The sequence below is a fragment of the Amblyomma americanum genome, chromosome 4 (assembly GCF_052857255.1).
Source record: "Amblyomma americanum isolate KBUSLIRL-KWMA chromosome 4, ASM5285725v1, whole genome shotgun sequence".
In the NCBI taxonomy this organism is placed as follows: domain Eukaryota; kingdom Metazoa; phylum Arthropoda; class Arachnida; order Ixodida; family Ixodidae; genus Amblyomma; species Amblyomma americanum.
In genome coordinates, this window is record NC_135500.1 from 176,068,630 (window position 1) to 176,090,708 (window position 22,079).

Genomic DNA, 22,079 nt, shown 5'->3' on the forward strand with positions numbered 1-22,079 from the left:
TCCTTGAGTTCACTGCATTCTTCTTCACATATTGACATTTTCACTGCTTTTGAACAGATTCGTCACGAGAAAGGCTGTCACTGACTTTGAGTACAACGGCCTCAAGTACAAGGCCGGAACGTGCATCATGTCTCCGACACTGCAGATACACCGGGACGCGCGCTACTGGCCACAGCCGCTGACCTTCAATCCGGACAGGTACGATGCACAGCATTTCCCTCTGCCTCCTACTTGGATCGGTCGCTTCATGGTTGATATCGGACCAAAATTTAGAAGAGGGATCTGCCTCTGAAAGGACATGTTAAGCGCTGAGGAATGCTTTGGTTTACTACGGTGAGAGTGGAGACGGAATGTATAGACTAGATTCTTTTACCCTCGCACGCAGGCTGCGGGCGCGCTCCTACTCTCCACACCAGTCGCCATCGGTCCCGCGCGCAGCACGTCGGACTGCGGACGGGTCGCGCTTGCGCTACGCGTAGAATGCGTGTTTACACGTCCTTCGCTTGCGTCATTGATGCGCTTCGTCGCATAACGTATGTGAGTGTGTGCGGTGTACCGCTACTCACATGTTCCCCCTCCAGGCCGTTCTACAGTTAGGTGACACACATTGTTACTCGTATAGTGAACTAGAATACCTATCTAGTGGCGCGAAAGGAGGCGCGCGGCAGCGTAGCGGCTGAGGCAAAACGCCTCTCCTCGCCGCAAGGGGCGCTACTGCGCCTTTTACTAGCCCCGCGCTGCCGCTGCCGTGCTGCTTCTCGCATTCGGAACGGCTCTCTGGGTGCTGAACTGGCTGAAACGAAGTGTTTTGTCTGCGTTCTACGTTTCGGCGTGGCTCCTCGAGCTGTAAACTGTGAGTGATCCGTAGAAAATCGTCTTGCGTGTGTGAAGTTCGTGCTATAAAGTCGCTACAGAGAGGCACGATGCCGAAAAGGAAGACGGACTCTCAAGCTTTGCCCCGGGCTGTCGGAGCGGTTATCCAGGAGCTCCTAAGGCGTCTTTGTTCGCCGCTCCCACGGACTACGAACTTAAGAAGAAGTGGGAGCTCAATCTGCGAAGAGATGACAAACCTTTCACTGAGTCCTCTGTGGTCTGTGAGCGCCACTTTGAGCCCGAGCGCATATTGCGGGACTACATACACATCATAAATGGCTCCGAAGTGCGACTTCCCCGTGGGAAGCCGTCACTGGCACATGGTGCGGTGCCTACCCTCCTGCCTGACTGTCCGTCTTACCTTTCTGTCCGAAGAGCGCAACAGAGGCCAGAAAGAAGGCCAGCAACAGCAAGCGACAGGACGCACAGAATGAAAGTGCAGATGTCGCGCAGGAAGCGCTTCGTCAGCCTGTAACCGATGTTTCGATTTCCGAGCTGAACGCTCTAAATGAAGCTACAGGCCCCACCGTGAGTGGGCCCTTCACAGGTAATATGCTTCGAGGAGTGATGCTTCCCTCAAAGACCTGGTGCCGGATAAATTGCGACAGTGACGCCAGCGTGCTCTTCGCAACAACATCGATACGAAGAGACACCAAACTTGACATTCTTCACGGGAAATCCGTGCTGTTCCCTTTTGGATGCAGATGCTGGCCAGCGAAGCTCCCAAAGTATCAGGCAGGAACTTGTTGATAAATTGCTAGATGCAGGCAACATAGATGCAGCAAATGCAGTGTTCCCGAAATTACCCCCAGACCATTCCACTTGCACTGTGGCATCAAGTGACAGCCGGCTAATATTTTATATAGCTGGTTATGTGGCCAGGAAATGTGTCCTGAAGATGGGCTGTGAAAGCTGCCTCAATTTGGTTTTGTTGACCAAAGAGGCGGCTGGAAACTTACACCTAGCCTAGTTCACTCGCACGAAAGACAATGGTGGTCTTCTGTATCCCGCTGCCGCCCTGTACAAATTTGTACCTGACCTAGAAAATGCTTTCACAACATGTTTTAGCCTCCTATAGAACTACATGCAGACAGTATCATTGATATTGTAGATGTGGTTAAGGCAAAAACAGAGCTTCGACTTGGCTGTCCAGACCACTGTGAGAATGTTGCAGCCGAGCTCACTGCTTTTTACATAACCCGCCTTCACTTTTTTATGAAAAGCATCAATAGCAGCAACAACCGGAAATTCCAAGCTTCCAAGTCCCTGAAAATGAGTCGATGCACTTAGATTTGCGAAGCACCCTGTTAGGATAGCTGCAATTAAGCCCAGCCTTGTTTCAACGGGTGAAATTTCTATGTAACCTAATTTAGGCTGGTTACGCCAATAATGTGCCTGCCATCAAACCAATATTTGCTTCAGTTTTTCTTTTACATATCCGCACTTGCCAATAAAAGTATAATGCTCGCCTCCCATGTATTATCAACCTGGCTTATGTCATGCATACACTGCAAGTAAAATTTGCCGATAATTGAGTTCGAAATATTTTCAGTCGTGGGTAAAATTTTCTGAACAAAATGCGTTTCTGAGGCCGCTTAACTGTCTCAAGAAAAAAACTGATTTCCTTATAAGACTAGATCACACGTAGGCGCGCGCACAGATATGAATGAGAGGTGTAGTTCTCTATAATTAAGCCGCCGCGGTGGCTCGGTGGTTATTGCGCTCGGATGCTGACTCAAAAGACACCGGTTCGATCCCGGCCGCTCCGATCGCATTTTGATGGAGGCGATATGCTAGAGGCCCGTGTACTGTACGCGATGTCAGTGCACGTTAAAGAACCCGGGTGGTCGAAATATCCAGAGCCCTCCACTACGGCGTCCCTAATAGCCTGATTTGCTTTAGGACGTTAAAGCCCATGGCACCAAACTATAATCGCAGGTAAAGAATATCAGCCTGGCAAAAGATGCACCAATACAACTAACATCCACCGACAAATCTGTGAGCCTCTCTCATTGCCCGGCGCCCGTTCTCGGTAGCAGACGGCATACGACGACGCGATTTTTGATCATCGCCGAAATGCTCAAAGGGGGAAAAAGGTGCCTATGAGGTTACGTTGAAGCAAATGGCATGCATGTTTATTAATAACAGGCTTATTAGTACACCACACCGGAACAACGACTCGGAGAAACACACACAAGCTCCAGCGACGACGCCGCGACGCCGCTAGAAAAAGTTGCAGTGGAGCCACCTGGTGGTTTCTACGCCAAACGGCACGCCCGCGCCCTTCCGTTCGCGCCACTAGGATAGTGTTCTAGTTCACTGTAGTTACTCGTTAAGATGACATCGAAGTGTAGTCGACCAGGCAGGGCGCGATTGGAAATTGGTCCTTACAAGCAGATTTCTGCTCTGGGGCGACATTTGACTCGTGTCTTTTACGTAGGCCACCATCTATGATAATTTGATGCATCAGTATGCATATTTATTGATTTGAATGGATAATGCAACGATGTGCAAGCGATAACCGCATCGGCCAGCTGCAGACTGAAGGTTGTCCAGGCAAGGCGCATGTTTTCAACCACCAGTACGTCTTCGACATTCGTGCGCTGAGCTTGCTATTGCTCCCGTTAAACACATTTCGTGTACGGGGATGTAAGCACGACCGCTACCAATTTAAGTTGATATTTCCGCATTTATGTCAGAGGGATCGGCGCGGTAAAGGGCTGACCGTAGTATCTCTCCGCTGTTGGCACCTGCCTGAATCACAGCAATGCATACACGTTTTTATGACATTCTATGACACTTGGCCAAACGGTTACGCAACGCTGCTACACGCGGCGAGAGCTTCTGAAGAAAATAAACGCGACTTCGGGACACAGAATTCCTGAAAGTGGGCCTCTCTGCTGATATTGATTCAAGCTTTGATAACTTAAGGGGAAAATACCTTTTTATGTGCCAGATAGCATGAACTATGACAAAATTTGTTTTCAGCTCGAGCGTACGTGTGCTAAGCGCAGGCACAATTAGCGTGATTGTCAAACTAAATGTCATGATTAACGCATCAGTTATATCCCTTTGATAACGCAAAGACTTCCTGCAACACAACCACGCTGTGAAAGTATGCTGGACAATGTCTTTTTACCGCCCGAAAGGCAAAAATCGCGGCTGCCACAGCCCACGGCCGTTCTCGAGGGAAGTGCGCGCTTTTCTTATGGCCTTCGCAATGGGGTCTGTTTCCGCCTCCCGTCGCAACTGGGTGGGGGCACAAAAGCGGCATTAGCAAGAATTCATGGTGCTTCCCACGAAAACGTATCATTCGCGAAAGGAACGGGTATAGACGGAGCCCAACCCTGGCCGCAGGAGCAGAGCACGTTGCACGCACGCGACCCCCAATATGTCCTCTTGGAAAGACATTTTTAAGTTTGGCGGCGTCTCACGACCGCCAGTTCCACCCGATAACAACGCAGAAATTAAGTTGTTGACAGTAATTGCAAGCATGAACTGCCCGCAAAGCAAAATAGTTCGGAACTGCGCTCTGTTTCAATAAAATCAGCCTTCACGAGCGAACAGGCTTATCTGAGAGGCGACGACTACCAGCTTTGCGTCATTCTCCTGCATTTCTGCAGCCTCGTCATCCGTTTCGATAAACCTCCCGAGAGCATGAATTTTTTCTCACGTCATTCAGGAAACGAGGAAGCGCCCCAAAATGTTTTCGGCAAGAAACCTAATGGAGCTTCACTACACCTCACAGCAATGCGCGATACAGCTGGCTTAGTTTACAGCGTAAGGAACTAAAAATTATGATTTGCGATGCTTACATCGTAATAAAAATCACCGAATTTAAGAGAATAGAGGGCATTGGACATTGAACTGCATGATCTGAGATATTTTACAAAGGTATTGAATCCAAATATTTTTAGGCAGCTTCAGGACACGCCGCAGGTTGAATATACGTGGACAACAAAAAATGGCGCTCTTTATGGTAGCTGAAGTCACTCATTGGACATACATAATTTCTGAAATTGCAATACTCAGTGCGCGTCAATGTCTGTAGCAGCATACGCAGCTAGTTCTGGTTGCTTCTGTTACGTTATAGTAACGTTAGTCAGGCCAGAATTATGACAAGAGTGCTTGCGTCCAACTCGAAAATTATTTATTGGGCGAACTCGTGTCCTCAAACAGCAAGCAGTTCGGCGGAGCAGCGATAAAACATTTCCTCGGTCAACCTAAGATACGCAGCTTAAGCATCTGCATTTTGTTTTCTTTGATTTCGGTGCTACGCTCACCATGAACCTCCGGGCTACAGCGCGAAACCAGGCAAAAGCCACCCGCCGTCGCAGATGCAGGCGTGGGGCCAGCGGTATGCTTGTCGCGCCTCTAGCGGCGGCGGGCGGCGTAACTCCCCGAGAAAAACAAACTCGCATTCCTCGCTAAGGCGCCCGTGTGCTGTGCGATGTCAGTGCACGTTAAAGATCCCCAGGTGGTCGAAATTATTCCGGAGCCCTCCACTACGGCACCTCCTTCTTCCTTTCTTCTTTCACTCCCTCCTTTATCCCTTCCCTAAAGGCGCGGTTCAGGTGTCCAACGATATATGAGACAGATACTGCGCCATTTCCTTTCCCCAAAAAAACCAATTATTATTATTATTCCGCGGCGAATGCGCAAGCCGTACGAAAGAGCGCGCACGCCATCCTAGAGACCGGCCGTGCGCAGCCCCGCAGTCCGCAAAGAAACGCCCGGACGCGGCGCGCTAGTCGGCGGAAAATGGCTGCGCCCGAGAGCGGCTCTGAATTCCGGTCTATAGAAATGCAGTGGTAGGCGGCAGAGGCTTAGGTGGGGTGATCTGGTTATGGCGAAGGCTCGCATAGGATGGCACCGTCTGGTGCAAGACGGGAGTAATTGCAGCTCTTAAAGAGATCTGTGTCCTCCTCCAGTGCACGTTATCCGGAAATGGAACATGAGGAAGTGACTTCAGGAGCAGTGCACGTTCAAATCTTAGTGTTTTTTTTTTTTCGGTCCATTGTAGGTTTTCTCCCGAGAACGAAGGCAGGTTCCATAAGGTGGCGCACCACCCCTTCGGAATTGGACCCCGCAACTGCGTCGGAATGCGCATGGCCCTGTTGCAATTGAACTGCACCATCGCCCGACTCGTTCAGGGGTTTCGTCTCGAGTTGGGATCTTCGCAGAGAGAGGTAGGTGATACACACAAAAAAAAACAGGAAAATAAATTTAGGTGTGATCATTTGGATTGATTCCAATCACGTCCAATCACGTCCATTTCCCATTCAGTGCCAATTCTGATTCTATTCTTATTCATTTTCATTCGTAATTGTCCTTCTGTTTATTTTTGGTGAGCGATTTTAGTCTAGCGCCGACACCAGGCAGTTTTCGCCTTCATGGCACACATAAAAGGTTTTTATCCCTGTTAGGTGTCAGCATGAAATGCATAGCAGGAAAGGTCTATAGTGCATTAAGGCGGCTAAAAGATGGTAGTTGCCACTACTTAGTATTGTCCAGGTCTTCTCTGCTGCTGGACATTCGGCTGCCATCAGAGGCTTCTCTTCGAGGAGGACAGCGCACTCGTCGATACTTGTCGCATTTGGTGCTTCTGGGGCTGCCGTGTTGAGCCGCGTCTCTTCTGCATGCTGGCCAGCGCCCTCAGCGACCCGCGCTGCATGACGTGTCATAGCGCTCCGGCCTAAGGCTTCGGGAAGCCTTAGCGACTCGTGCAGCTGACTTGGACCCTTTCCCAACTTCTTGTGCGGACAAATAGCGCCAACACTGGAACGGATAAATAGAGCTGCCGTTGGCCTTAAGCTAGCCACAATATTTCTTGGCGTATCCGGCTTCACTGCACGGCAATGGCTCCACACTGCTAAATCTGATCGCCCGGAAGTGAAGAACGAACGCACGAAAGGTGACGAAAATGGCAGAAGATGGCAAACGAAGGTGACGAAGATGTCAATATACTAACTGAACACATTGCGCCATGCGCCTGTAAATCTGGTTGGCAACAGTCGGCCATAGTAGAATTTACAAATATCGCCTGTCAAACAACAAACGCACCTTGGCAAAGGGCGGCGAAAAAATTTTTGCATGCATGTTCCGAACGCTAGGTCCCGTGACAGGTCCCTCCAGATCTACCACCAAGCATAGGCTCCATGAGATCTGAGGATTTATGTAAGCCTGAGAGGAGAAGGAGAACGAAAGGGGGGAAAGTTAACCGGATGAAAAAAACAGTTTCGCTACCCTGCACGGAGGAAAATTGATTCGGGGATAGAAAACTTAAGGAGAAAAGGAAGTAACAGAAAACAAAAGTCAGCCAGCATGCGGTGAAGTCGCAGCTTATCATGCAGGTCCACTGATATCAAGAAATGGAACAGTGCTTGGGAGGCCTTCACACCTGACGATCGCCGTGGTCACTGTCCAAGAATCATCATCTCCGTTAGCGGGCGTGCGTCAAGACTCCTAAAATGTACCGCGCAGAGATTGCCTCTCGGCACTGTATGGAGGGCATACATAAAAGCAAAGAGTGTGGCCTGTAGTCGCGTCGCACCCGCAGATGGTACATGCAGGGCTGTCAGCCATACCCTTAACAAAGGAGCAATGGTTCGTGCATGCTACACGAAGCCATGGGAGACACAGTGGAGCTCCTTCAACTCCGGTTAGGTCTGGTGGAAGCCGGAGCCCCAGGTCACGACCTGGGGATGGTAACTGCGCGTTTAAAAACTGGCCGGTATTCCAAGAGGCAAGCATGATCGCTCTTAGAGTATCCAAATATTCCCCGCTGCCAAGGCTCTTAATTGGGCTAGTTTGTTGCTAGAATTCCCCGCTGGGTCTCGATTTGAAATGCGGATCGACACAAAATCACATTGGTTGTGGACATTTCGTCCGGTCATATCCGCGCAGTGAATGCTTGCGATACCGCTGTGTCCTCGTAGCCATTAATGGATGATATCGTACCCTTTACTGATGGCATACCGATGTAGCTATCGGATCTCTCTGATCAGTTTTGAATGGCTTGACTTATGGCTTACGGCGTTTGGAGTCTCAAAGCGACTCAGGCTATGAGGGACGCCGTAGTGGAGGGCTCCGGCTAATTTCTACCACTTGGGATTAATTCTTAAACGTGCGCTTACATCGCACAGCTCACGAGCCGCTAGCTTTTGGCCTACATCAAAATGTTACCGCCGCGGCCGCGATTGAAGCCGCGTCTTTCGGGCCATAACCCTTGAGCCACCCCGCGGCGTAAAATGGGGTTTTAATGGGGTACACGGTGAAGAGCAGCTTACAAGCCTTGGAGGGTTGTTTTTGAGCAATTGAAAATAGACTACTGCTAGGGCTTTCCTGATTGATACAGTCAGTGAGGACACGAAGAGCTGTAAGCTCTTCACCCGTCGAAGAAGTTTGGTTAAATGAATTGGCTCTCATTACTGCGGCCCTTACGGGGATTAACGTAGAGCACGAAGATCCGATGTAGTTAAATGACCCGTAGGTGTAGGCCTGTAGCCGGTGTCCGTGGGGCTCATGGAAATCTTTTAATTCTGTCAGCGATAAATTGAACTCCTTCCTGGTGTCTTTATGTAAAAAAGCACAGGAGGCTGGTGCTGGCTCCACGTTAAAGAAGAGCGTAAATTGAAATAGCAAAATGGCGCAATGTGCATCAAGGTAGGTCGGCAGGATGCTGAGAGGGAACCCGGGAGAGCTGTCGAATATGTACCTTCAAGGCGTAATCTATAAACTAACTGTAACTGTTGTATATACTTAATACTGACATATGCATGTTCACTAATTCGAACGAAATTTGTAAATTGACGGGGGCTATGCACGAGCATAAGAAATCATTTATGGGCAGATCTTTAGTATTCTTCTCATCATGTTTTTAATGTTTACAATAACTGGAAGAAGGCTTAATAGCTAGCCACTCAGTAACCATTTTTATACTAATATCCTCAGGTAATGACTGTATAGAGCGTAAAAGTAAAGTTTGCGAAGCCGCCGCAGTGGCTCATTGGTTATGGTGCTCGGCAGCTGAACCGAAAGACGCAGGGTCGATTGCGGCGGTCTCATTTCGATGAAGGTGAAATGCAAGAGGCCCGTGTACTGTACGATGTGAGTGCACGTTAAAGGAACACAGGTGGTCGAAATTTCCAGACCCCACAACTACGGCCTCTCTCAATGCCCGAGTCGCTTAGGGGCGTTAAACCCCATAAGCCAAACCTCGAGCCAGCTATAAACATGGACCTGTTATATTCTCTGGCAATGAAAAAGTCGCATATGACTTCTAAATATAACGTAGCAATACGTGTAACATTGCTGCCTTTCACGAAAAAAAAAACTATTATAGCTAGTCTTATTAACAGCAGTTCCCAACGTCTAGTTGGCGCTTTCATCTAGTAATCGGTTTATCAGTTAGTTTAATAAACATTAAAGATACAGAGAACTGAAATAGTGGCATGTAGCATGCTAAACTTCGGAGAAAAAAGAGAGCGTGTTTCTTCCGCGTAGAGGTCATCGTTTGTTTTTAATGACCCACGGGGTTTCAGCCTGTAACATGGCATGGTATTTAGATCAGAAGCAATTTATTACTTTGACTCACCTAACGCTGTTACAAAAAGCGAACAGTTGGGTCGTTGTCTTGCATTACTTTTATTATTCTTCCTAGGCATCTGTCTGCATTTGGCCAGTAGATGCGAGTGGCTATTTCATATTTCTTTCTGACTGCTTTATATTAAGGGCATAATTAGTTCAGTCCTCCAAACAAATTGCGGTTCATTCAGCGAAGAAAAATAACCATTGTGAGCTACGGAGATAACAACCGAATTCAATTCTGTATGTCTTAACGAAAGTGCTTTGATATGGACGCTTCAGAACCGATTCATACCGTGAACGGTTTCAGATTTCTAACTTTTTTCACACCTTCGCACTTACCTGCAGGACTTTCTGGATATTCATTCTTGCGCTGTGGTTTCAAAGCCCACTCTTGGCCCCTGGGTTGTCTTTCGTCGGCTCTGAGCCCCGATTGAGGCCGGAAAACCGAGTTACCGACCAGATGCTCAACAACAGTGTTGCTACCGGCGAAGATGAAACCTGTGCTGGCCATAAGGTCGTGGCCTTCCCAAAGCGATCGCATCCATGCTCTTCTATCAGTGCTTTTACTTCACAGATTGATAAACCTCAGTCAACGAGAATCAGCATTCAGTAGTTGGTGCTTTTCACACTACTGGCGGCAATTTTTTTTATAGTTCACAGCTCACCTGAATAGCGTGGATAATGTACCCTCTTTTCAGCATGGTCTTGCATGAAGTGCATCATTTAAGAAACATAGGCGTTTTTATTGTTATACTGCGGATGACCGACTGCTGCCTTGACATGCGTGTACCTACAAACGGTGAAATCGTGAGTGCTAAGCACTAGAACACACTGACGCATTGCAAACATCTCAAAGTGAAAAAGTGTGTTGCAGTGCATTCCTTCTTCGTTTCTCAGGTTTTCTCCGGAATATATATTTCGCAAAATGGCGCACCAGCCCTTCGGCTTAGGTCAACGTCGTTGCGTAGGAATGCTGTAAACGCTGGCCAGAATATTGATCAAGTTCAGGCTGGAACTAGGAGAGAAGCAGAAGGTGAGAATTGCAAGCCTGCTATGGTCGGCAGTCGAACGACACTTCCGGGACGCTGTTTTCATTTTGGAGGAGAGGCTTATAGGCTGCATGCCGGCGTGCTTCTAAAAACTTAGCGGCTGCGACAAAAGGTCGTAGAAAATAATAAGGGAGAAAGGAAAACTGGGCAAGTATATAAAACAGTGCGTTAATAATTTTGTGTGAAACAGTGTTGAGTATGTAACGCATAACAGCGTCTGGAAGCAAAAGCATAAGCCACAATCCGGTTACGTTACTACGGTGTCGTCGTATATTTCAGAACTAAAGAACATGCTTGAAATTTTTCTTATCATTGTTTTGAGCTCCGGGTAGGAAGAAATGCTGCATCTACGGCCTGAAGACAAAGCTGGCAATGTGGCATGAACTTCGAGTGCACGTCGTACCTACACTGCCACTTTCCGTGATCCTCTTAGGCACCGGTCTGTTTTATTCGGCCCTTCATTTATTCCATGTCAAAACAAGCCGCGAATATTTATTTCTGCCATGCCTAGCTATAGATCCGCTCAAGCTGCTTGAGCGGAAACTGATGGAGCATTTTGTCCGTTACATTTCACTCTTGTTAGACGCGGCACGCTCGCTTCGGTGTCAAGTTTCGGTCTACATGTCCCGCCTAGCAGGGCTTGTGTGGATTGTGGGTGGAGGAACAGCAGGGGTCCTTCGTAAGAGAGCTATACAAGAAAGCTTTATTCTGCATATTTACAGCGTGAATAAGTCGCGTGCTCAAACCAGAAGCAGATAGTATTAGCAATATACAATAGGCCACTGTCCGACTCGTTAAATGGGGTCCATGGTTCCTAGATCCGTTGCTGGGGAATGAAGTTCGGAGAGTTTAGTTCAATCCGGTCGCCGCTCGTTCTACGCGTATGCACCGCTCATAGAAAGCGGCGTCACGAGCACACACACCCTAGCACATCCTCTGACGTAGAGGACGACGCTAATCCAGGAAGGCCGGAGTCCAGGAATGCACTGCTGCTGCTTCAACCGTCGTTCGCTTCAGGCAGGAGCATCGTTGCTTTTTTTTTATTAGAGCATCTTATTTATTTCTCCGCTCTTCGCTGTTGTCCTTTTGCAGAGGGTTTAGAGGTATGATCGGGAAAAATTTCCACACTGCGCTACACACCCACACGCCCCGGAAGACCGGATGCCACCGTCACCTCCTCGGCTCCTTGTTCCTTTAGTAGAATGGATAGTTGGGCGAGGAGTTTCCTCCACCCGAACTGCTCGTTCACATCGGAAATGCCCCCATTTCTTCAGGTCTTAATTCCTCCGGTCGACATGTTAACAATTCGACGATTTGCCTATGTTTGCAGCCAAAGCAACAAGACCAAACATGCAGCAACATTCATTTAAAATTACTTCGATTTCAGTAGTATAACACGTATGACCATACCGCGTCATCACATAGAGTAATATTAGGGAGTGAAAGAACAAAAGAAGAAAGAGCCGTAGTGGAGGGCTCCGGAATAATTTCGACCACCTGGGGATCTTTAACATGCACTGACATCGCACAGCACACGGGCCCCTTATCGTTTTTACTCCATAAAAACACAGACGCCTGAAACAAACAGTGCGACTTTTTCGCTCGGTCACTGTGCACAAGGCAGCAGATATGCATGCGCTCGCGAATTTATGAAAAGTATCAAAATTAAATTAGGCAGAGTACAAAGCTTTCATTAATAGTTCCCTTTTCGTCTGCTTTTTCGCACCTAGCGAAGGAAAAATCAGCACAGTCTGTAATTTATTGTTCTCTAACACCGCGACATTTTTGAAGCGAGAGCAACCCCATGCACTGGGGGGGGGGGGGGGGGTGAATTCGTTGCTCGGTTACCTGTTTCATTTTTATTTTATCGAAACACAGTGCACCAGACTCAAGCGGATGCGGCAGAATTTGAAACGTAGTACACATTGCATTCATACTGATAGCTCACAGGCTTGAAGAACCAGCATCTAAGTTATTCTCCGTGTTCTTCAGCAATACTTGTTGAATCAAGCTTGCATTCTGTATCATCAGGCAGAGGATGGCCATTAATTCATCGCCGCCTTTGAGACCACGAGAGCTTAACGTTTGAGCCGAACAAGGCGCCTGTTCTAGGAATAAAATGCTCACTTTGACTGGAAGGTGCGTTAAGGAATGAACGAAACAGCAAGAAAGAATCCACGTGTGTGTGTCACTTTTTTGTGTCCTCTTCTCTTTGCGCTGTTTCAATCTCTCTGTCATGCCTGTTTTCGTCAACGCAAAAATGCCAGGGCAGCAGCTATGGGGGCTCAACCACACCGGCGCACTCGGCAGCTGCTCGAACAAAAGGGTTCACTTTCATACCATGTGGCTATCATGCATGTGACGCCATTGCACGCGTAAAAGCTATCGAAATTTAACCTGGTTGTTCTTTTGACCTCTCCGTCATGCCTCTTATCATTGGCGTAAAAATGACAGGGAGCCAACTATGCGGACTCGAACACACAGGCGCATTGGAAAGCTCTTCGAACAAAGGGGGTTTGATTTCATGCATTCGACGACGTTGCACGCGTCAAAGCTATCGAAATGCACCCTGGAGTTAAGCTGCGCGATAGCAAAGCCAGGCGACTTTAATGTCGGTTAGAGGCCTCAGCCAGGGGCTGCTATTTCTCTTGTTTTTGGTCTGCCTATCGTTTGGACGTCGCTATTCATTAACATGAGCATGTTCACTGCCTCACCCTAGCGAGAACTTATCCCATACATACAGCTTCAAAAATATGTGGGATATGGCTCCGGATCAGCCGGGCACCTGCGAATGTCCTTCATATATTGTAGGCATGCGCCATGACAATGCCCTTTTGTCTGCAAAATAAAGCGGAACGCCAGTTATTCAACGAGCGGTGGTATCCCAGAGCCTTTGCCGACCGGCTGCGGAGTTCGAAGTTGTGGGATCAAATCCCAGGCGCGGCGGCCGCTTTTTGGATGTGGGATGTGTGATTCCAGTGCACGTCAAAGAGCCTCAAGTAGTCTAAATTAATCCGGAGCCTTGCACTGCGGCGCCCGTCATAGCGCATTTGCATGTACGGTGCGTTAAACACTAAATATCATAACGTATCGTACCTCTTAGGAGGTGAAGGAGAAATCATTTCTGCCCAAATGCTGGCCTCACCCCGCATGTATTCAGCATCGAACCAAGGACCCGGAGAATGCACGAGCGGGGCCTTTTCTGACAAGGCGCCTTTCTCCTGACGGCACCTTGCCGCTCACGGCGTACCACCAGGACATGTCAGCTAAGAGAAGAAAAGCTTTTAAACGACACCAGAAAAACTCGATTTTCGCATCAGAAGAAAAAAAAAAGCAGTTTTCAGGTGGACAAGATAAACGCGGCATCCAGTCACTATCAACTTTTATTTGTGAACTTGCACCAAATTCGGCTGCTTTATAAAACGCACATTTATCCTTATTTGTTCTCAACAACACATTTGATAGAAGCCTTAAACTGGCCTTTTTTTTTAATTTTCACTTACGACTGCAAGTTCCTCGACATCTTGGACGCGGCAACAACTATGGACGTGCATCGCTGCCACCAGAAGAGCCACTTGGCTAAGGCTCAGGCATTTGTAAAATTCATCGGCTTTCCTTCAATGATCATGCCCAACATAAAAAAGGCATGAATACAGGAACCACAAGCCACAAACACAAATTTTACCGCTTCACGGGTATGTGGCGGGCGGTGCAAAGCCAGGATCGCAGTCTGCTCCGTGAAGTGTTTCCGATGCAATAGTATGGACGTGTCGCGTATCACGTAGTACGTAGGAAACCTGTGAGACTAAGAATAATGCTGACATAGTCCACGACCGTCTCAATGACTCAGCAGGCAATGTTGGTCTTTAGTAGACTGTTTAAATGAATATGATAGTATCGCAAAGATCAACAAGATGTGTAGTTGAGCTAGTTTCTTTGGATGAATTCTGATTTAGCTGCTCAAAAACGCGAAACACAGATAGGCAAGCGACTGCCAGCGTTGTCTGTGTCACTTCTCGCGTTTGGTGCTTCGTACTTTTAGCGGTGATCTTAGGTTAAAAATGACAATTGGCGACGCTTGACGGCAAATTTCATTGCGGTTATAATTACTCCGAGATGAGATCATTACAGCGTCGACAGCGATTGCTGGCTTAAGTGCGGTGCAATACGCGGCAAGTGCCGTGTAATACCCGAAGCCCTATCAGGTGGTTTATAAGGGCGTACTTACAAGCAGCCATCTTTAAAGCATAGCCCACTAATAACATAAATTAAATGAGAACTTTATTATCAATGTTATGATTTGCTGAGGCTACTTTTTTTGTTGTGCTCGTCGATTACGTGTGCTATACAAGGGTGACATTCTGCACTTGCAAGGCATTTTGATCAAATGCATTTCAACTGGACGCTAAATGGCCTTGGCAATACGAGTGTCGTATTTGCTTAAACACTCGATAACTGTTTCTTGTGCACAGTAATTTATTTTTTCCTCTGATGACGGCCATTGTTTCAATGCATTTGCCCAGAGTGCGTTAATGCGCCCTGCAAAAAGGCTTACGCAACGCACTGCTCCAAAATCTTTTCCCAGTGTGTCTTACAAGCGCCACAGAAATTTATACTGTTGTCTGCCTCGACAAAAAGTTTAGAAAGGGTGCTGTCATCACTCGCTTCATTTCATGTACACAAGCGTAACGCTAACGCTGGCAAACATTATTATAGTGTGCTATTTGTTCATCGCCGCCAGTACTCTGCCTCATAACTCTGCTTGATCACAGCCGCTGGATATAGAAAAGTGTTTTAATACACAAGACACAGCCAGAGAGAAAATGCATAAATAGTACTGCTCAGTTTTTTGTCGGATGTATCTTTGTAGCAATGCAACTTTGTAGGTTTGCCACACGTCTCATCTTTCACCCTTTGGGACAAGGCCGTCCGACGCCAACGCATGTGCAGCATCAGCGTAACGGTTTTTCGTTATCGGTCACAGCTGCGCCCATATTGCATCTGTGAAAATCAATTCATCCGGAAAACTTGCATTATAATTTTAGTAGCGTCTGCACTTAGTAAGATTAGTCTGCCTTGCGAAAGTAAGAAAATTCTTTTCTTTTTTTGTGACTTAGCGCGTTTCGAATTGACGACGTGAACAGGAGTTCTGCGCACGTGCGAGGCGTCTCCCTAAGGTCAGTCCAAGGCCGTTACCAGTCAAACCGAAGTCGGCTAAGCCAGATGCCAGCCCCGACTGTTCAGCCACTCCTTTCTGTTCATCCGCAGCAGAATTCTCTTAGCGGACTCCTCGGCTCCCTTTGGGCCGTGTTGAGAAGGAGGTGACGTGGCTTGCATGCTTGGTTGGTGCGCTACAGAAGAGAAGCGGGCGTTGTACACGGGGGTCTTAGACTGGCCGCCACTGTTGTCCGTGTTACCGGAAGCTGGGTGGGGTTCCGGTTCACGCTCTTCCCTCCTGCTTCCGTTTCCGGTGCTGTAAGCAGCGTCACCACCTTCATGCACGGCCGCATGCTCATGGCTTGTGGCGTTGGCGCTCGTACCATTCTCGCCCGCCGCCGCATCGTCATTGTCAACGTCGAGGCCTCGACCAGCGTCACGAACTTTGTCGGCGTGTCGTAGTGCGAACGTCAGGCCGATGAGGGCGGCCAGTGCAAGCGCCACGACAACGGCCGACATCTGCATGTACCAGGTCGTCGACCTGCGATGCGGCAGACCTTAGGGCTTTGCCCGGCGACCACAGTGAAGCGGCTTATATCTAAAACTGTGTGGCGGCAGTCAAATCTAATGCTAGCATGCGTCGGAGTGGCTTCAGCTTTAATCTGGATCATACTTTGGCTACAAGAGGAAGTAAGTGATCACGAGGTTTACATCTACATGCCTATACTTGATCTCGTCTCTGTCGTAAGCGAAATTATCTACTGGCGTATCGGGAATTATAAATTAAGTAGCAGTACATTCTGCGCAATCATCAGTGCGGAATACTGAAGTTTTATGGAATTCCTGCCCAGACGGCGGCAAGAAACACCAGACCGTGACGTCACGGAGATACGGCCGAGCTGGCGACAGCAGTGATTATAGTTGTGTAGTCGATAGGCGAGGCCGTGCGCATTAGGCGTGCCACGGTTGCATTTGTTTCGGCACAGTTCGCGAAATGTCGACATATTGTGGTGAGGTTGGTTGAGCTGCAAGGCACAAGAGAGAAAGCGGTGTCAGATAAAGGCGAACGTCATAAGGATCGGATCCGCAGCTAGAATTGCGCTTCATGGAAATATAATCAGTTAGCTTGCATGTCTCGGTCCACATCGTTGCTCTTCGGTCGCACAGCGAACAGTGAAAGAATCAACGCCTGCAATTTGTTTGGGTTCTGTCGTGCTCTCAACACGAGGAAAGGAAAAAGGAAAGGACATGACACAGTATTGTCTAGCTTCTCGGTGAATACCTGAATACGCCGGGAGGGAGGAAGGTGAGAGGGGACGAATGGAGAGAGAAAGAGGTGCCGTAGTGGAGGGCTCCGGAATAATTTCGACCACCTGGGGATCTTTAACGTGCACTGCCATCGCGGCGGCTGCGTTTTTTATGGAGGAAAAATGCAAAGGCGCCCGTGTGTTGAGCGATGTCAGTGCACGTTAAAGATCCCCAGGTGGTCGAAATTATTCCGGAGCTCTCCACTACGGCACCTCTCACTTCCTTTCTTCTTTCACTCCCTCCTTTATCCCTTCCCTTACGGCGCGGTTCAGGTGTCCAACGATACATGAGACAGATACTGCGCCATTTCCTTTCTCCCAAAACCAATTATTATTATTATTATTATTATTATTCATCGCACAGCACACGGTGCCTCAACGCTTCGCCTCCATAAAAACGGAGCCGCCGCGGTCGGGTTCGAAACCGGGAACTACGGATCAGTAGCCAAGCTCCCGAACCATTGAGCCAGCGCAGCAAGTTCGTTGCATTTAGTGACTAATGAAACAGAACCGATATATCCTGGTGTGATCAATCATACTTAAAAATCCAATCCTCTACGCACGTAAATGTTACAACTTTTGGTATAATCTACCACAGTGGAAAGCACTTTCATCTTGAGCATGGTCCAAAGCAAGCAGCCGGTACACAGACCCTTACCAGTGCTGCCGCTTCTGAGACGCCGGAGTGCGCCCAAGCCGGCCGAAGGCCGAACGAGGCTCTTCTTCACACCAGCTCGCCGCCAAAGGCGAACGCCGACTCCGCTTCTGCTCCCGCTGCTTCTTCGGTTTCGCGTTCTGGTGGCGTGCTGCTTGGCAATAGGCTTCCAACTGCGAGGCCATAGCCTCGGAACTCCAGGGCGCACCACGGTTCTCTCTATGAGTAAGCGGCGTCTCGTCTTCCTCGTCACCGAACGAGATGTGGCCGGCGCCCGGGAAGCGGCCTTTAGTCTTGTGCTGCGACGCAAGAACGCGATTGATCAGGATGCTTGTTATCGCATATTGCGTGCAAGGGAAGAGTGGTGTCGATTTTTATGGATAGCAATGGTTGTTGCCAGAGGGAATTTGTGTCTTTATTAGAGCGATTTCTTTTGTGCAATGTTATGTTCTGAGCTGACTCAACTTCCGCAAAATCTTTTCACACCGACAGCTGTACGACCTCGCGTACTCAAATGCGAAGTGGAAAAAAAAGCATTTGTTTCCAGGAAAACAAAGGCGCAGTAAGTGTCTCGTCTCACGTTAGACACCTCAAACCGCCGTGAGAACAGCAAGTGAAAGAATCAGAAACGAACGAGGAACGAACGAGGGGATTCTATACGTTCGCCGACATTGCATAGTACACGGGTGTGTTGTATGTTTCCTCCATCGGAACACAGCGGTCGAGCTCCTTGACCATGAACATTGTTCGTGAATGAGGGAAAGCAGATGAAGGCGGGAGCTCTGGGAGCTAGTGCTATCTTCGTCCTCTTGAGTGCGGCAGTCATCCGCCATCACGTGACCAATCCCTGCACACATGTCAAGCCTGCGGTTGGCTTTGTGCAACCCTTGTCGTCATCGGGCATGGAGCACTAGAGTTACTGCACATGCTACCAAAGGTGCCTTTGGTTGTGTGTACAGTAACTCTATGACGCCTCTCGGATGCAGCAAGAAGCCAGAGGTGAGATCCTGCCATCATGCGGAGGGTTGAACGTAGGGGACGCGCGCTGCCCTCGAATGCAACCTCCGAAAACATCCGCGCGTCTGCACCATCACATTCAGTGCGACCGTTGACTCAATTGTTAACCACAAATATTCGGAAACCTGGCATCAGAGGTAGCGCAGGAGTGGTTCGCTCATACGTATTACACAGAAGTGGCCAACAGTAAAGAGCTGAGAGGTTTTGCTCCTTACATTTCTAAGCGCTTGTGATGGACGATCGTTTCCGGCTACGAACCGCATGGGTGGTATATCACAGGAAATTACGGCCTGTGCCCAAACACGAACATGGTTAAACGGCGCAGCCAGATGAAGTCTTACAGCTTGAAGCATATGAACTCGGAATAGCTCAGTCTTTCTTGCAGCTCGAGAAAATTAGCTAGCGCACTGCGACTGACATAAATTAGTTTGAGTTACTGCAACTTAACCATGCCAGGAATTAACCAGACGGGAATAAAATTCAGAGACAATTCCTTTTACTGCTTCGAACACCATCAAAGCAGTCACTGAAGCCTCGATGAGACCAAGCCACTCAGTAGGCGCTTCCGGTCAATGCTCTTGGTGCAGCCTGCACTAGGCTCTGAGCAGCCATGTGTTTAGTGCGAATGACAAGCGAATGAGCCACGCGGAAAGGGTGCAACAAATATGGTTCTTACCATTGTGAGGTCGCTCTTGGTATTCGCAGACGCTGAGGCGGGAGAACGAGAGATGCGCGAGGCCTGTCAATCACGCACAGCTTCTTCTTTTAGCGTCGCGTTATCTCGCGCCCATAATGCTGATATCTGTTGCCAGAGAGACCTTAACGATACCACTGGGCATACGCCAAGACATGTAGAATAACAAAAGCTATAGAGAACCTTAAGTTCACCTCAAGAATCGGACGCAGTAGCGTTAAAGGGTCCCTACAGCAACTCGGGGGCATCCTGCAGCGCCACTCCAAAGACATCGAAACGCTTGTTGCCATTACATACTGGTTTAATAATGCACATCATCGTCCACATTAATTGGTGACGCTAATTATTGGCCTTAATTAACTAATTGCTTTTGTAATGTAATTCGCCTACTGTGCAGTAGAGGCGCTTTTACAGGGCGTGTAGAGCAATAAGCAAAAAGAAAAAGAAAGAAAGCGTGCCTGGCTCCCATCCCACAAGACAGAAGTTCCACTACAGAAACTCAGTTTGCGCCTGTCTTCTGCGGTTGTTCTATCCCTTGACGCTTCTATGATTGTACATACCAATTGGAATGTTTGCTCTGCCGTTCAAAATTTTCTTCTAGAAACAAAACGCCTACCATCATAAGCTTTCGTGATGCCCCTTTTACCCTTTATTTTGGTATTTACTTCTTGCTATCCCCACATAGTATTTTATTTTCTTCTTTCTTTTACTCACTCCCTCGCATAAATTTAAGCTTGTTAAACCCCCTTACCACCCTCAACTACCTCTGTCACGGAAACTGAGTTGCCCAAATTTTTTGGATCATCTCATGTTTGCCGCATGCAATTTCCAATACAAATAGTCACCGCCTAGATATGGCCAATTCCCATTGTCGGTATGTACCATTTTATGAGGCTAACAACAACAACAACAACAACAACAACAACAACAACAACAACAACAACAACAACAACAACAACAACAACAACAACAACAACAACAACAACAACAACAACAACAACAACAACAACAACAACAACAACAACAACAACAACAACAACAACAACAACAACAACAACAACAACAACAACAACAACACAGGACAGCGGTTAGATGCTTCGATTCCGCTTGAACCGCTTTTAAGGATGACATGTTTTAGCTGCCGTTGTCGGCGCTCCGCTGGTGACCTTGGCCCGAGATCGGAGCAGCGTCTTCTGTTGCAGCACCGCCAACGGAAAGGCACATGCGTCAACAACAGCGTCTCCGTAGACCTGTACAGGTCGGCCAAGCCAGCGCATAGCACGAAGGAGCCAATTTCCAGAGTCCTTCACTACGGCATCCCTCATGTCTGAGTCGCTTTGGGACTTTAAACCACCATGAACCAAACCAAACCAAACCAGTTCTGTCTTTCATCCCGAGAGGCGCACGCGCAGTGCTGGTAGCACTTGATGAACGAGCTAGCGACGGTTCCGCGTGAGTAGCCGTCTTTAAGTTATGCGCACGCCGGCGACACAAATCTTTTAGCCCCATCCATCGGCACGGCCGATACCTGCTCTAAATTCTTCTTCGACTTGGTGGTCGATGGAGCGGAGGAGGTGGCTTCATCCGGCCGTGGCTGAAGTCCCAGCGTCCCGTACCCTGTTTTTCGGCATGTGGCGAGCGCTGTTCGCGCGGATCACCATACATAAAAAGCGGCAAAGGAAGCCGAGTGCGCTGTCACTCGCGAAGAAAGGCTAACAAAAGAAAATTGTTTGATGAGGGACGCCCTTCGAGACTCAAGTGCGGCTCTCAATGCCTACAAGCCATCCAGAAATAGGCCACGCCTTTCCTGCTGTGAATTTCATGCTTAGTACATCTACTGTCGACGACGAGATAGCTTGAATTTTAACTTGACAGCGTTAAGGAGCCTGTGTTGCAGAAAAGCCGGTGTTGTCGTCGGCGTCGGCATCGTTGACCGTGAGCGAAATATCGAGAGAAGCAACCAAGGTGGGCCACATACGCCACGTGACCTTGTGGCGCCATCACAAGCTTCCCACTGAATTGTGAGCAAACTGCCCACCGCTGCAGGTGGCAGTTAAATTAATGATTCGTTGCTCGGGAAGGGCAACCTGGGTCGCTCAAGCCCCGCCGGCGGTATGACCTCCCATTGCAGGGCAGTGGGGCTTCGCTTAACCGCTGCACCACTGCGGTAGGAGTGGTATAAGGATTCCCAGGCATTTATGAATGTAAAAAAAAGAGAATGGCCAATTGCGCATATGTGGGCACTAATCCATTAACACGAACACGAGCTTCCCTACGCTCTCGACCGATCAGTATTTTTCGGTCACAAAAGTCGCCGAAGTTGGGTTTCCCGCCAGATCGAACCTTAAAAGGTATCGCTTTAAAAATTACGGCTGCTTGTCATTTGACCAGAGCGAGTGATCGGCGGTAGCTATTTAGCAAAATTATTAGCACAGTGATGATGATACGATGACTGGCATTACCTCTGAACTAGTTTGTCATCCTGACTGAACTTTCACTGAACAAATACAAACAGCTGCATAGCCTCCGAGTGACTTATAGTAAAGTTCGAGACATCTCCAATCAAAACTCTTATCCGACGTTTCGGAGCCGGCACGGCTTTCTTCAGGGGTGATGGGTTGCTCTTGACTTGCGTCGTTAAGTACATTATTAAATTAGAGATTTCAGGATGAAGCTATCTCGCAGTGAACTATAAGTTATCGAACCCTACCACAGAGGCACTTCTATCGAAATGTTTT

At 48.3% G+C, this 22,079-nt stretch overlaps 2 protein-coding genes across 2 annotated transcripts in view; one reads left to right on the top strand and one right to left on the bottom strand.

Annotated features, from left to right (window-relative positions):
* LOC144128706 (cytochrome P450 3A9-like) overlaps window positions 1-10,053 on the top strand; it is a gene marked incomplete at its 5' end in the record, with an annotated part of 47,201 nt that extends 37,148 nt beyond the window's left edge. Inside the window, 3 exons of the mRNA XM_077662332.1 lie at window positions 58-198; window positions 5,897-6,062; window positions 9,808-10,053. Coding sequence (XP_077518458.1) covers window positions 58-198; window positions 5,897-6,062; window positions 9,808-9,885 — 385 coding nt within the window. The remainder of the gene's footprint in view (window positions 1-57; window positions 199-5,896; window positions 6,063-9,807) is intronic.
* Window positions 10,054-15,287: 5,234 nt separating this feature from the next.
* Window positions 15,288-19,426, bottom strand: LOC144130462 (uncharacterized). The gene is made up of 3 exons (XM_077664383.1): window positions 19,324-19,426; window positions 17,634-17,929; window positions 15,288-16,209 (listed from the first exon to the last, which is right to left on the bottom strand). Exons 1-3 carry the CDS (start codon window positions 19,324-19,326, stop codon window positions 15,726-15,728), a joined length of 783 nt encoding a protein of 260 aa, XP_077520509.1. The 5' UTR covers window positions 19,327-19,426; the 3' UTR covers window positions 15,288-15,725.
* Between the last annotated feature and the right edge of the window lie 2,653 nt (window positions 19,427-22,079).